Raw genomic sequence first — 13,926 nt, 5'->3', positions numbered from 1 at the left:
TCATCAGCCCTCGGCTTGTCCTGGATACTGGTCGCTTTTGTCTTCGCTTTCGGGTATGTTGTTTTCTTTGGTCGGGACTCCCAAGCTTAGGTACCATAATAACTCGTCTATATCTGACCAAGGAATCCATCAAAGACCACGCGGCAACGAGACAAAAACACGGAATGACCATGGCGCGTCGAACGACCCAGCACCATTGGTGAGTCGCCGAGTATTGTCAGTTTGTCATTTTACGAGCAAAACACCAACGGGAAAAAAATTATCACCGCTAGCCCAAAATGCTTGGCCATTGCGAAGCCACGATGCCAACAGCTGGGCCACATGGTCCGCTGCGATATTCACAACGTCTGTCACTCCCGATTCTCCAAATGGTAAGTAGGCTCTCCGTTCCGGATTCGACTATACCGATTCCACACCATTGTGGCGGCGCCTGTGGTGTCCTCCTTATCCTGCTCCGCGACGAGGATGACCCCATTCCCTACCTCCTCCACTTTAAACCTGAACAGAGGCTGACAAGGGAGTTTTCCATAGCGTTCGCTGCGCGAGCGCCGCCCGCCGGGCAGAGCGAACGTCCGTGTCTGGGTCTGGGACCGGGGCGGGACCGGCGACGGCGGCTGCTGCCAACGACGTAGCCGGCAACGGCGGTCAAAGAAGTGGCGGCAATAACAACAAGAACAAAAGTAAGGGAAAGAAAAAGAAGGGAAGAAAATAAAACGTAAAGTGCGTGCCACGCTCGCTGCGCGCAAGTGTTGGGAGCTTGACAACTTGATGGGTGGCCTGTTGGGGATGCTGGCGGGGGTGTCGTTTCGACGAAGAACCGGGTAACCAGCCGGCCCTTGCTGTATGGGAGAACATAAGGTGTGGCGTTTTCTGTTCTATCGCTGGCAACCCATGCATGACAAACTGAGTATACCACTCTCTGCGTACTCGACTATTTCATGTGTGCGCTTGCTTTATTTACATCTCATGACGGTTGATACCACCGATGTGCGCCGCGCTGGGACGTGGCCCTTGGATACAAAACCCAGACAACAGCTTACGAACTGGTCATAACAGAACTGTCCGCCATGAAAGAAAATCTAAATTAACAAAACGTCCATCTTGGACGCGGAAACCGGGGGAAAGAGGCACACAAGAGCGCTGTCTGGACGAGATTCGCGCAGTCACGCTAGTGCACTTTTGACTTAGACGATGAAGAGAGTAGAAAACGAAGATCCCTCACATTAAACAAGCTTTAGGCCAAGCTGCTGGTGCAGAGCCGTGCAAACGGCGATACGACTGTCTAGGACCATCTAAATCTGCGGATCTTTCCGCTTCAGGATTCCCCCAGATCGGGATTTGCGACAGTCGGCCAGCGACGATCCGGGGATTCATAACGTTCTGCAACGGGTTGGTGGGTAAGACTTGCACACCACTTGGATGCAAGTCATCGGCCTAGGCCTGCACCTGGCGCAGCCAGGAGCTGTGGTCTGACATGTCCCAATGCAACAGGTTACACACACTTGCGCGGGCTGTGCTGTTGTGTTCGGAGCGCCAAGACGGCTGGTGTCCGGAATTTGGGACATTTGCGGGCTATTGCCACCGAATGCTGGATGGAAAAAGGAAAGAGAAAAATAAATGGCGGGTTGTGATTCTGGAAGCTGGGCCTGTCAGTAATTATGTCAATTTGACCTCCAGGTTACCGCGCACAGAGGTCACCAGCCCCATTTTGTGGCGTCTGCAGGCCGTTAATCTTGGGGCTGCCCTGGGGCTGGTCCATGCCAGCAGATGCATGGAGCTGAGCGTCGAAGTGCAACGCTTGCCAAGCAAACGGAAGGCGGTGAACCGTTCTGTCGGACCCTTGCGTGTCCTTGCCAAGGGTTGGGGTTATTCTAGCCACGGGTTGATACTTTTTCTATGTGGCTTTGGTGCTTTATTTTGACTTCCATTGATTCTTGGCCGAAGAAATCAGTTTCTACGGGCATGGCACCTTCTCCCACTATGCTTAGCTGATGTTTAGGGAGGAGCTTGCAGCGGGCTGCTCGATGAGCTCCGCCTGATTTAGCTCACTCAGCCACTCTTCCCCGGGGGGCTTCCGGCCTGGGGAGGTCGGGTCGAAAGAGCCCCACCGCCAAACGAAAAAATTAATGGAAAAAACTCTTGGGGAGAGACATGTGGAGATGCTGGTAACGGTGCTCCGGCACGGCAAAGCACAACGGCTCAGGCCAGCATCAGTACACTTGGGCAAGTGTTTCCGAACCAGAAAAACGGTGTTGCGAGCTGGCCAGTTGGCGGATAGCCGCAGGAGCGCTATCTATGCATGCAGAATCCCCATCTCACGGCAAACCCATATTGGCAATGGCAAGGGGGCGTTCCATGGTTTGCGGTGCTTCTCGCTCCTATTGGACGATCCTGTCCGCTGTGGACAGCCCAGGCCGCCTGCCGAGCCTTTGGGCTCATTTCGAGAGGCCCCTGCTGGACCCTTGCTGACAGTACCGCCCCTGCTGAGGTGCCATCGTGAAGCGCAGCCTCACCAACCTGCCCAGCCCATTCTCCGTTTTGTGCGTGCCAAACCGACCCCCGCTCTGGGCTGAGCTGGGTGACGGAGCGGGTTACAAGAAATAAAAAAAAAAAAAAAAGGAGGCCCTGCTTATTAAAAAGTTTCGCTGCTCCCATTCTTCAACTCTCCTGCCCCTTCATTGTTGTTCCTCGTTAGGAAGGGAGAACGGCGCTGCCCTCGAACCGGATTCTCCCCTGAAGCTCGGATACCACGCCCAAAGGAAATTCAGGGGTGAGCCAGCTCCTGCCGAGTTCCGGTCACCAAGCAGCGCTGGACAGCGGCCGCTTCTCCCCGAGATCTCCGCCCTTTGACAGATTTCGCTCACATCGGTATCACCGACTATCAGTCGAAGGGACGGGAACCCGAATCTCCAAAGGCGTCGTAGCCAGGCCGATCGACAAATTGGTCAAGATTTGCACACATACCCTTGCGTTTGGAGAAGTCGCGCCCGCCCGCCCACGCCGCCCGCGAAAATCAGGGCGACGATCCGCGCCCCATCACCCTGCAAAGATGCGCAGCACCAGGACTTTTACCTCCCTCGCCCTCGCTTTTGCGACGCTCGCCTCGGCCGGCGGCAGATTAGAATGCCTGCACACGCGCAGCCGGGACCTCGCGGGCGCCGCGTCGTGCGGTGACGAGGGCTCGCTCAACTACTGCTTCTCGCACGTCTCACCCTCGGTCCCGTCCGAGTCCCTCTCGGAAGAACTGGCCCGCTGCTTCCGCAACGCCGGCTGCACCGCCGACGAGTCGGAGATCGAAGCCTTCTGGGTGCTCCGCCGGTGCGACACGCCCGGGAGCGACCTCCGCCGGGGCCGGCGCGCCGAGGAGCACCTCGCCGCCGCGCCGCAGGAGCAGCCCTTCCACGCGCGCGCCATGCCCACCCCGACCGCGATGCCGATGCCGGTCGTGAACGGCCCGGTCCTCGCGCGGCAGGACAACAACCCCTCGACGGGCATCCCCACACCCTGCTTCACCGAGCAGCCGACCGAGATCACGTCGTGCCCCGTCCAGGCCACGGGGCCGGACCGGGGCCGGCAGCTGTCGTGCTTCCCCGTCACCACGTCCAACCTGGTGTGCCGCGAAGGGCTGATCTGCAAGTCGGACAACCGGGGCACGCAGTCGTGCATGTTCAAGCAGTCGTCGCTGGGCGTGGCCGGCGTCATCATCGCCATCGTCTTCGCCGCCGCCGTCGTCATCTCCGTCTTCTCCATCTGCTTCTTCTGCTGCCGCGAGCGCAACGAGCACCGCCGCATCGAGAAGGCCGCCGAGGCCGCCCGCATCGCCAAGGAGGCCAAGACCCAGGCCACCGTCGCCGCCAAGAGGCCCGGCGCCGCCGTCACCGCCGCCCACAGTGCCCCCGTCGTCGAGGGCCAGCCGCTCATGTACCAGCAGCCGGCCGGTGGGGCTGGGGATGCCGGCATGGGAGCGGATATCGGCGCCGGTGCTGGTGCTGGTGTTGGTATCGGCGGTGCGTCGGATCAGCAGCAGCCACCATATCCGCAGCAGCAGTATGGCGGGGCGAACCCGTTTGCCGACACGCATGATGGTCACCCGTTGAGGTGATTGGGTTTTAGAGCTTAGATGGTGTGTGTCTGCTCTTGAGGTAGTTCACTAGTTGGTCAACTGCTGGTAGGGGTTAGCCCGTCTGGTGTTTCGTGCGTTTCTGGCGGTAATTGGGTTCGGGGCCCCCGGGAGGGGGAGAGGGTAGCTCGGGAAGGGACAACGGGAGCTTTGCTGGCTATTTTGCCTATCAGATCCGTTGAGGAGAAGCTGTCTACTCTGCTTTCTCTTGATACCTTAGTTGGATAATGCATATTTGCTTTTTCTTTTTTGTTTGGGCAAAGCGACGGCTCTTCAAACGGCATTAGTTGTTACAGTCAATGAAAACAGGCTCCAGTAGCTCATCTACGACCGCATCAGTTGTCTGATGTGGTTGCGTGTTGGCAAAGACATAAGCAACCGCACTGAATGGACCAAGGGATCTGATAAAATGTTGGCTCCCACTTGAAGCAGCAGTTTTGCTGCTCCCAATGCAAATACTTCTTGCGCTCCGTCACGTAAACTACTGTACAATGTAATGCACGTATCACTAGGTGCGCTCATGGCGGCCCCTTAACGAAGCATACGCCCATAGTCCTCGTTGGACTTCCGGCCAACTTTGCTCATTGTTGCTCGCTGCCACTGTTGAACGGCTCAGTTCGTTCGTTTGACAGGTCAAGTCCCCCTGGGGAACATCTATTCCGACCTAGCGCCCCGCTTTTCCGCCTCCATTGCCCGAAGTCTCCGAGCCTAGCGGCTTTCGCGGCGGCTGGTGCTTGCATACGGGCTTCCACCGACAACAACTAGACTGCCCGGGTGGTAGCCAACCGCCCTCTGCACTGGCTGTGGTATCGGCCGCTCGTTGCCCGAAACGAACCGAATTGCCTTCCCACCTTGGCCCTCCTCCCGCACATCGAAGCTACCACCGCCATTGACTTCATTCCCTTCCGTCTCACACATGTCGAGCAGTTCTTTCTCGTCCACGGCTTGACCGTGGTTGAAGACCTCAACCCGCGTCTTGATCTGCTCCAGCGGGATAAAATTATCGCTGCCTTCTGCGGCGAGTTCCTCACACGCACGCCGGAGCATCTTCCGGACGGCGACGGACCGCGGCTCGATCGGCCGGTCAACCCCCTGCCCTCCAAATGTTGTGGTCTGCGGGGCCGGAGGACCCCAAGGCATACTCATCGGGAAATGGCCGCCCAGCGGGCCGGCGCCGAATCCTGGTGGCGAGCCAAACGGGTTCGGCTGTGGTACACCTGGCGGGCCCCAGGGGCTGTTGTGTGGCGGGAACATGTTTTCCATCCCCAAGGGCGCCATTGGAAACCCAGGTGCTGGCCGAGGCCCGGGTGGTGCCACTGGCCCCCGATGCAGGCGACCTGGGAAGCCCTGCAAACCATCGTCCACGTCGTCTAAGAGCGCGCTGCTGCCCAGATGCGCGTCCGGCTCTGGCCTGGGCAGCCCGCTCGACGGCGATCCGCTCGACGGCCGCTGGCCTTGAACGACGCTGGCGGGCCGACCTATCGGCGTCGGGCGGCTGATCGGCTGGGACATCGCTGCGTCAAAGCTTCCAGACCCCTGGCGTGAGTGCGGGGACTGGGCGTCCTTCTGCATGCCTGGACTCATCATTTGCGCCATGGCTGGTACCGGTGAGTCCATGGCTCCGGGAAAGCCCGGAGGCGGATGCATAGGAGGGAAACCTCGGCCCCCGACCGGCCCGCCGAGCCCAGGCGGCATAGGCATCATACCCGGCGCGGGCCTAAAGTTAGGCATAGGAGGAAACAAAGGGTCGCGATGGACGGTAGTGCCAAGTCCAGGAGGGATCTGATGCAAACCAGGCGGGGGAAACGGTATACCTGCGCCCATCGGCGGCATGCCGAACGGGCTGGGTTGCGGAGGCACCGACTTAGACGGCATGTTCAATGGGGACGCGGAGTGCGAAGGCGTTGGTTGCGGACCACTCTGTGAGTTGGCACTGGCACCGGCACTTCCAAACTTGCTTGGGGGGCCGATCGGGCCCGGGCTCGCATGTACTGGCGTGATGGGATGTGGGGATGGATTCTGGCTCGGAATAGACCCCGAGTGTGACGCAGCGCCTGATGAGGCCGTGCTGCCCTCCTGCTGCGATGGCTGGCGCACCCGCGCGGGCGGTGGCGGGACCTTTGGGAAGGCCGGCGTGGCCACAGAGATCTGCGGCGAAGAGAACGACGTTGAGGTTTGTTGTGGTAGCACTGGCACCGCTGCTACGGGGTGTCCAGGCTGTTGAGCCGGACGTTTGGGAAGGGTAAGAGGCACGGGGACCGCGGCTGCGAGTGCTGCCGCCTTCTGTGCGGCCCTTTCCTCCTTCTTCCGTTTCTCCTTGGTCTCTTTTCCCTCCTTGGCCTCCTTAGCCTCCCGCTCTGCCTTTGCCCTGGCCTCCTTTTCCCGCCGCTCACGTTCTTGCTGCTCTCTTCGCTCGCGGGCTTCACGCTCTTTCTGTTCACGAGCTTCCTTTTCCTTCTGACGCGCTTCCTCACGTGCCTTCTTCTCCCGCTCTCTGGCCTCACGGGCTTTGCGTTCGTTTTCCTCTCGTTCCTGAATCTTGCGCTGGCGCTCGGCTTCCTTACGCTGGCGCTCCTCTTCTTCGGCCTTTCTCTGAAGCTCACGCTTCTTCCGTTTCTCTTCAGCCTTGAGCCGCTGTTCTTCTGCCTTGCGGGCCTCGGCGGCCTGACGTGCAGCTTCCTCAGCGGCTCTTTCGGCTTCCCTCCGGGCCTTCTCTTCGGCCTGCGCCTCCTTCTTCTTGGCGGCCTTGTCCTTGCGCCTCTGCGCTTCTTTGGCCTTTTTGGCCTTGCGCTGAGCATCCTGCTGATTTTCGGCCTCGATCTCCTCGAGGAGTTTCTCCTGACGCTCCTTAGCGACTTTCTCGCGGTATGCTGAGAGCACACGTTGCTCAAACATCCTGGCAGCGAAGATTTGAAACATCCTTCTACCTTCCTCCATGCGCTGTTCTTCTGTCATGGTGTCCTATTCTCGGGTTGTCAGTCACTAGCTCGCATACATGTACAATGGGCAAGGTGCGTTTCTCGTACTTCTTCCTCTTGGCTGTCGTATTCTTCTTCCTCATCGTCTTCGTATTCTTCCTCCTCCTCCACATCGTACTCCTCCTCGTCGGGCGGCGGCGGATGGTTGTGGCCATAGCGGTCCCCAGTTGAATGGTCATAGCCCCGCTCAAACTGCTCTCTGGCGTCCTCCTCGCGCGCCATACGCCGCTCTGCGAGCTGCTCCATCATTTCGATGAACTTCTTGCCGTCATTCTTGAGCAGGTCGTCGGCCACGGTCAAGATGCCGCCTAGAGAAGGTGAGCCATAAGCGTTATTGCCAGCCCCTGAAAAGGGATAACTCTGCAGAAATGATGGGAGAATGGGAAGTCTGTCCCTACCCTGCACAGTCAGGCTATTTCCGAAGTTGAAGAAATCGGCGGCGTAGTCGGATCGGTGCAGTTCTTCTGAGGGCGCATGCTCATCGTCGCTGTACTCGTCCTCTTCCAGCTCTTCCTCACTGTAGTCTTCGTCGGCTTCGCCCCTCCCTTCGCATTCGTCATCCACCTCGGCCTCCTCTTCTTCATCATCTCCCACGTGCTCAACGATCCGCCCGTGAGACGGTTGGTGGTTTGAGTACCTTGAGGGGAGGCCGCGGGGCCGCATCCGGCCCATCGAGCCAAACGACCGACGGGGACGCAGCATCGGCGGCCCGTCGCCCTGGTTGGGGTGATTCGCGTATTGTTCCAGCTCCTCATAGTAGGCGTCGTAGAGTCCCTCGAGTTCCTCTTCAATAGCATTCCTCTTTCTTCCGCACACAGTGCAACTGCACGTGTGCTTCTGCTGCTCCTTCATTTTCTTGAGGACGGCATCCTTCTCCACCTTTACGAGAGACTTACGGTCGCTTTCGCTCAGCCCAAGCCAGAACTCCTTGATACGCTCGCGCTCTTCCTGTGAGCTCGTGTTCCAGATCTTCTCCTTTGACATACTAGGACGGTCGTGATGCGGGGGCGGCGGGGGAGGGACGGAGCCAGCGGGGCGACCTTGGGAGGCCTGCGCATACTGGTTGTCGTTGGGAGGCTCATCAGCACTCGGCCCTGCGGTATTGTTCTTTTTCTTCTTCTTCTTGGATTTTTTCGACTTTCCGGACGTCGGCTGCGCAACCCCGTTATGGTATGCCTGTTGAGCCTCGACACTTCCACCGGCGTTCCGCTCGTCTTCATCGTCCTCGTGATCGGCATCGGCTGATTGCTGGTCGTGTGAGCCGGGCGGACTGGGCATCCCGTTCGCGGCTTGACTGCTCTGCGCTTGCTCGGCCGCAGCCTTCGCCGCGGCCTTTGCGCGCCGCTTCTGCTTCTTCCGGTTTACGGGCTGGGGGGGTGCGGCGCCTAATGCGGGCTGCGTTGCGCTCTTGGTGCCCGGCGAGGACGCGGCTGTCGGCGACGGCTGGGTGGAATCGACGGGCGTGCTCATCTTGGGGACTGTGATGAATTTGGAGCCGTCCTTGTTTGTGTATTTTGCTGTCCCCTTGGAGGTGGGAGAAAGCGGGGCTGTGCTCGATGCCGCCGCCGGCGGGTTGCGGTTTCCCTTCATATCTATGGTTTATCGCGAGGCCGGAACCACTGACGGGGGCATGGGTCGCTGCTGCAGGGAGTCGCTGCAACTCTCACGATATGGGGCAGACTAGACGAGATAAGAGTAAGCCGGGTGGTCGCAAGAATGCGAGAGGATGTCTCTTCTCAGTCCAACGGCTGCAGTGCGGGGCGAGGATGAAGGCGAAGGCAACGGCAGCGGGTGGCTTTGCCAAAGACGAAGGCAGGGAGTGACAGCAACGACCAGGCAAGCACAAGGCACTAGAAGGCAGGAAAGATGGACGCATTAAGGCCGCATCGCGGGGCAGGCCGTGTGAACGAGGTTGGCCACGAAATATGGAGCGGCCCATCGCTTCGGAGAATCAAAGGGAAGTCGGAGGCCCAGAAGCAGGGTTGGCGGATTGAGGGTTGATTGACAGAGGGGTCAAGGGCCGACTCACAAAAGATGCTGGGCCCGCGGGGTGAAGTGGAAATGCGACAGAGAGCTTGCCGCCGTCCGAGGAGAGAAGGGCGCTTCGTTGGAGTCGTGGCCGGACGTTTGGCGTTTGCGGCGCACGATGCGGGCCGAGGGCGTCGAACGTGTCTGCTTCGGAGCTTCGTCAACTTCCAGGTTGTTTCGATGTTCAAGGCGCTGCTAGATTTGTGGTTCCCGGGGCCTATGCAGTGTGTCGTCCGGCATCGAGCAGCGCCGATTGGACAGCCACGGCACGTGATCCATCAGCCTCGTGCGTGCCCCTGTCCAGGTTCAAGGTTTCTACCCTTGCCGTCCCTTGCAGGTGCAATCGCAAGGGTTTCTTGATTCCATTCTTCACGCTCCCGTGCGAGCTATCCGAGTCCGTTTCAGCGCTGACTCTACCCCAACAACAAAGCTATGTTATAAGGAGCAATTCTAGGGGAAAAAAGGAAAGGGAAAATAGGAAAAAAAAAAGGGAAAAGAAAAAAAAATGAAAGAAAAGAACCAATATTAAAGCATTTTTATACTAACCATCTCCGCCCATGCCGGCTGCCACTTGGTTCGGCCGATGAGCAGATCCGGTTCCAACGCTGTTATCCCCGTCCGCCTGGGTTGATGATACCCGGCCTGCAACCTACTTCACGCTGTCCTCTCAGGTCGAACTTTCTCTTTCAGGCCTCACCCCGCCGCCCTCCGTACTCGCAGATGAACTAATGTACGCAAACGCCTCAACGACCTCGGTTAGCCGCTTAGTTTGCGCCCTTAAAAACCCAATTCTTTATCGCGGCCAAGCACTCTCAACCGCCGTTTCACGTTGCCCACGAGCTGATACCGCGCTACACCCTAATACGACAGTTTCCCGGAATCAACAATTCTGTTTCGAATGTGAGGCAACCGACGCACGGTATTCAGATTCTCCATCGCAGGCCTCCACAGCCGGAGCTCTGCCGAGCACCTCGTTCTCGGCCATTAAGATTGTGCACAGCCTCGCCCGCCCCGTCGTTCAGCGCCGTTCGGAGCGGCCTTGCAGCCTATCAGAACCATGTATTCGATGCCGGGCAAAAATACGACTGCCATCAGTTGTATTGCATGAATGACGGGGTCCACAGAACTGGTCGTTTGGGGGCTTCGTCCATGGGGTCGACACCCAAACAAAGCTGCTTCGGGGATATCAGCACACGATCGTCCTGGCGCCTCGCACAGTACGAAGCCAAGACGGACAGACACGAGCCTCAAGAGATCGGAGCAGCTGAAGTGGGGAACAAGCGTCGTATCGCGCCAAGCTTACCGGGACAGGAGGGTGCCCCCAGCAGCCCGATACAGGTAGGGGTGCTGTAGCATTATGTAACTGGGCCCCGAGCATCAACCCATTCTTCCCTGCACGCATCCCCACCGTAGTGTACCAGCGCCGGTTCCCTTGAAAGGCCAAAAGGTTCATCTGCTCCTTTTCGTCCCCAACTCTCGCCAACAATCGCTGTCCTTTTCTCTCTGCGACTGCGCACAACAACAGGCTGCCGAGCGAACCGACGCTCACCCTCCCGTTTGCCAACCATGGCAAATGACCGCAACGCCCAGAATGTCATCCGCAGGTAAGCTATTGAAGTCGTCGAGATCGGGACTGCCTGAGCCCGCCTTTGCGTGGCCCCTCTTCCGTGGTCCTTTGCTTTTTCTTATTTTACCTTGCGACAACCGGCAGCCGGCTACCTCTCCTCTCGCTTGCTGCCAATTCGCACTTGCTGACACGGCCAACTCTCCAGGAAGCTCGTCATCATCGGTGACGGCGCTTGCGGCAAGACCAGCTTGCTGAGCGTGTTTACACTCGGCTTTTTCCCTACTGTAAGTGCCCTTACCAGAACCCTCACTCCATAAAAGGTTCCAAGGACTAACATACGGACGTTATAGCACTACGTGAGTAGATCTATTCCCTCAAGCCCCATTGACGCCCACTGACCCCGACATCGACGATCCGATACCTCCTAGACGACGCCCCCATCCCAGTTACGCCGCTTAGTCAGGGCTGCACCCAGCTAACCTAGTGTTCTCTCCAGATACCGACTGTTTTCGAAAACTATGTGACCGACTGCAGAGTAGACGGCAAATCTGTACAGCTCGCACTATGGGATACGGCTGGCCAGGAGGACTACGAGCGGTTACGGCCTCTAGCATACGCCAAGGCGCACGTCATCTTAATAGGCTTCTCAGTGGACACGCCGGATTCCCTGGATAACGTTAAACACAAGGTGGGTCCATTGTCTCCATCAATGCTCGCCCCATCGTCAAGCGTGCGCTCCCCTCGTTGCGTCGACAACGCTGCCACGGAGCGGGCCGTACCACGCCTGCCACCCCTTTCCCTTGTCAGACAGAAGATGTCGTGGGCTGTGACGGAATAGCTAACTTAGAATGCTGTAGTGGGTCGTGGAAGCACAAGAGCGGTGCCCAGACGTGCCAATCATCCTTGTCGGGCTCAAAAAGGACCTGCGAGACGATCCAGTTGCGATAGAGGAGATGCGCATGAGGTCCCAACGCTTCGTTAGTCCGGCGGACGGCGAGCACGCCGCCAAGGAAATCGGCGCCCGCAAGTACCTCGAGTGTTCCAGCTTAAGCGGCGAAGGCGTGGACGACGTGTTTGAAGCGGCCACGAGAGCATCGTTGCTTATGTTTGAAAAGAGTGAAGGGGGCGGCTGCTGTGTGATTTTATGAGCGACCGGGTGAGCGAGGGGTCGCAACCGGCGGTCACTCCGCTCCGTACCGGCCGCTGGGCCATTCCGAGCAGAATCAGAGAAGGCCTTGGGAGGGATTTCCTCAGTACCGAAACGGGGTCGAACTGGGATTAGGATGAGGGACCGCCAGAGATGCCCGAAACCCTACCAATGCTCCCATTCCGCCGTCGAACATATCAGACTGGACTACTACTGACCATACCAATGGGGATGAGACGTCATTTATGATCAAAAGAAGAGGCCAACCCCTTCTGTTATTTGTCAAACGCACAACGCATAGCGAAACCAGCGAGCCACGATCCCACTGTACGATTACGTTATAGAGTTTCAGTTCTCTCTTTTTCTTTTTCTTTTTTTTTTCTTTTTTTTTAGTTGATATTCTCGGATACCGGGGTTCTAGGAGCTGGGAGCTGGGGCGGGATCATCATCACGGGGCTGAAAGGATCACGCAACGATCCCGGGTACGATATTTCCTTTTAATCAGACATGTAGGGTCATTGGAGCATGAGTGAGGTCAGACTGTCACTGTAGGGGTCTTTTTCATGTGCTGTTCTGTCTACCAACCAAAAGCTGGTGGTCTAATATCAAAGTCTGAATTTCGGGGCGATGGCCACATCTTCTTTGCGCCGGTAATGAGTCTGTAACAAATTCGGTTGGGGCACGGACAAATACGCAGGCCGCGCCTAACCCCGTCGCTTGGGCGCCGTTAGTGGTATGCATGTATGGTATAAAGTGTATTGTACAGAATATTTTACATTTACACCAGGTTGGAACCACCGTCAGGCATTCTAGCAGATACAGGTAGTAGGGCTCAGCAGCGAACAATCCGCGAACAGACGTAACCGTTCCCGTCTCCACAGCCATGCGGCTAACGGTAAATAATCAACAACCCTCTCAACTCCGCTTCCAATCATGATCCCACGCCACCCTCGCCGGCGTCTCAGTCTGCGCCCGGGCGTACTCGATCGGCACCCCGTTCAGGCCGTACACGCCCTTCTTCTCCATCGCTACGCGGTACAGGTAGCCCTCGTCGCGGGTGCCGGGCCCGGCGGTCAGCCGGAGCTCCTCGCAGGCCTCGTTCATGCTCTGGTACTGCCGCATGAGGGTGCGCTCGCGAGCCTCGCGCTCCCGCCGCCGGAAGAGCAGCCAGGCCCGGTGGATCGTCCAGTGCCGCAGGTGCCGGTTGCGCGCCATGCGCAGCGGCGCCGGGATGCGCCGCGTCGTCAGCACCTTGAAGTGCAGCGCCATGTTCATCATCTTGGGATCGCTCGGCTCGTTCCCCCGCTTGCCGCGCCCGCGGCCCTTCTTGGCTTTGGACGCTTTGGCGCCTTTTGCGCCGCCCGACGGCTTGCCGCCCTTCTGGCCCGGGAAGGCGAGCGAGATGGGGGTTGTCGAGAATGCGCGGGCCGGGGCCCGGGTTCGGCATTGTGTGATGATGGGGGATGGGGCGATGGTCATGGTTGGGCGTTGAGCGAGGAGCCGGGAGGCGAGACCCCGGAGGGAGATGAGGGAGAAGGACATGGCGGCGGTTGCGGTGCTGTTCGGTAGCAAGCCGGTTCTTGTTCGATGGACCGGCTGTCCTTAGGAACCCTCCAGGTGCCGACTTTCGAAGCCTTGAATTACGGTTCCCTAATACTTATTGGTAGCGGAAGAAATTGCCTCGTTGCCGGCCGGTGAATTGGCGAGGTAAAAGCCGTGGGGGGCCCGATCGGACGGCGAATTGGCGCTGGGTCTTGTGTTCCTGATGGGACCCGGTCCGGCGCGGTGGAGGACGATGTTCGCGGTAAAATTCGACAAAGTTGAGGCCCACGCTTGGTGTGCTGGTGGGTCCGTGTCCTGCAGCGAAGCGATTGGTCCCCCCGTGGCGGGACCTGGGGGGCTATTCCAGGCAGGGGTCCACAGGTTCTGGACTTGGACCACGGTTTTCCCTCTTTTCCCTCAAATTCTTATTAACTAAAGCACCTATTCCAGGAGAACCCTGAGCCTTACGCCAGTCGCAGAACTCAAGAATATATATACTCTATCGTCTACGTGTAGCATGCATCACCCTAGAGCAAGGTTGTGA

General features: G+C 58.4%; 4 protein-coding genes across 4 annotated transcripts; 2 read left to right on the top strand and 2 right to left on the bottom strand.

Annotated features, from left to right (window-relative positions):
• Nucleotides 1-3,049: 3,049 nt before the first annotated feature.
• On the top strand, nucleotides 3,050-4,102 carry MFIFM68171_08826 (Extracellular membrane protein CFEM domain-containing protein; the record flags this gene model as incomplete). Its single annotated transcript, XM_071064245.1, has 1 exon — nucleotides 3,050-4,102. One exon carries the CDS (start codon nucleotides 3,050-3,052, stop codon nucleotides 4,100-4,102), a length of 1,053 nt encoding a protein of 350 aa, XP_070920346.1.
• A 726-nt stretch (nucleotides 4,103-4,828) lies between these two features.
• On the bottom strand, nucleotides 4,829-8,688 carry NST1 (Stress response protein nst1; the record flags this gene model as incomplete). The annotated part of the gene is made up of 3 exons (XM_071064244.1): nucleotides 4,829-7,081; nucleotides 7,147-7,406; nucleotides 7,497-8,688. The coding sequence occupies 3 exons, from the start codon at nucleotides 8,686-8,688 to the stop codon at nucleotides 4,829-4,831; spliced, it is 3,705 nt and encodes a 1,234-aa protein (XP_070920345.1).
• A 2,004-nt stretch (nucleotides 8,689-10,692) lies between these two features.
• RHO2 (Rho GTPase) lies at nucleotides 10,693-11,841 on the top strand (the record flags this gene model as incomplete). The annotated part of the gene is made up of 4 exons (XM_071064243.1): nucleotides 10,693-10,730; nucleotides 10,899-10,977; nucleotides 11,190-11,381; nucleotides 11,551-11,841. 4 exons carry the CDS (start codon nucleotides 10,693-10,695, stop codon nucleotides 11,839-11,841), a joined length of 600 nt encoding a protein of 199 aa, XP_070920344.1.
• Nucleotides 11,842-12,755: 914 nt separating this feature from the next.
• On the bottom strand, nucleotides 12,756-13,382 carry MFIFM68171_08823 (mitochondrial 54S ribosomal protein mL40; the record flags this gene model as incomplete). The annotated part of the gene is made up of 1 exon (XM_071064242.1): nucleotides 12,756-13,382. The coding sequence occupies one exon, from the start codon at nucleotides 13,380-13,382 to the stop codon at nucleotides 12,756-12,758; it is 627 nt and encodes a 208-aa protein (XP_070920343.1).
• Between the last annotated feature and the right edge of the window lie 544 nt (nucleotides 13,383-13,926).

Source organism: Madurella fahalii (assembly GCF_045866475.1).
Source record: "Madurella fahalii IFM 68171 DNA, scaffold_5, whole genome shotgun sequence".
NCBI lineage: Eukaryota > Fungi > Ascomycota > Sordariomycetes > Sordariales > Madurella > Madurella fahalii.
Note: the sequence above shows the minus strand (reverse complement) of the source record. Positions and strands in the feature narration are given on the sequence as shown.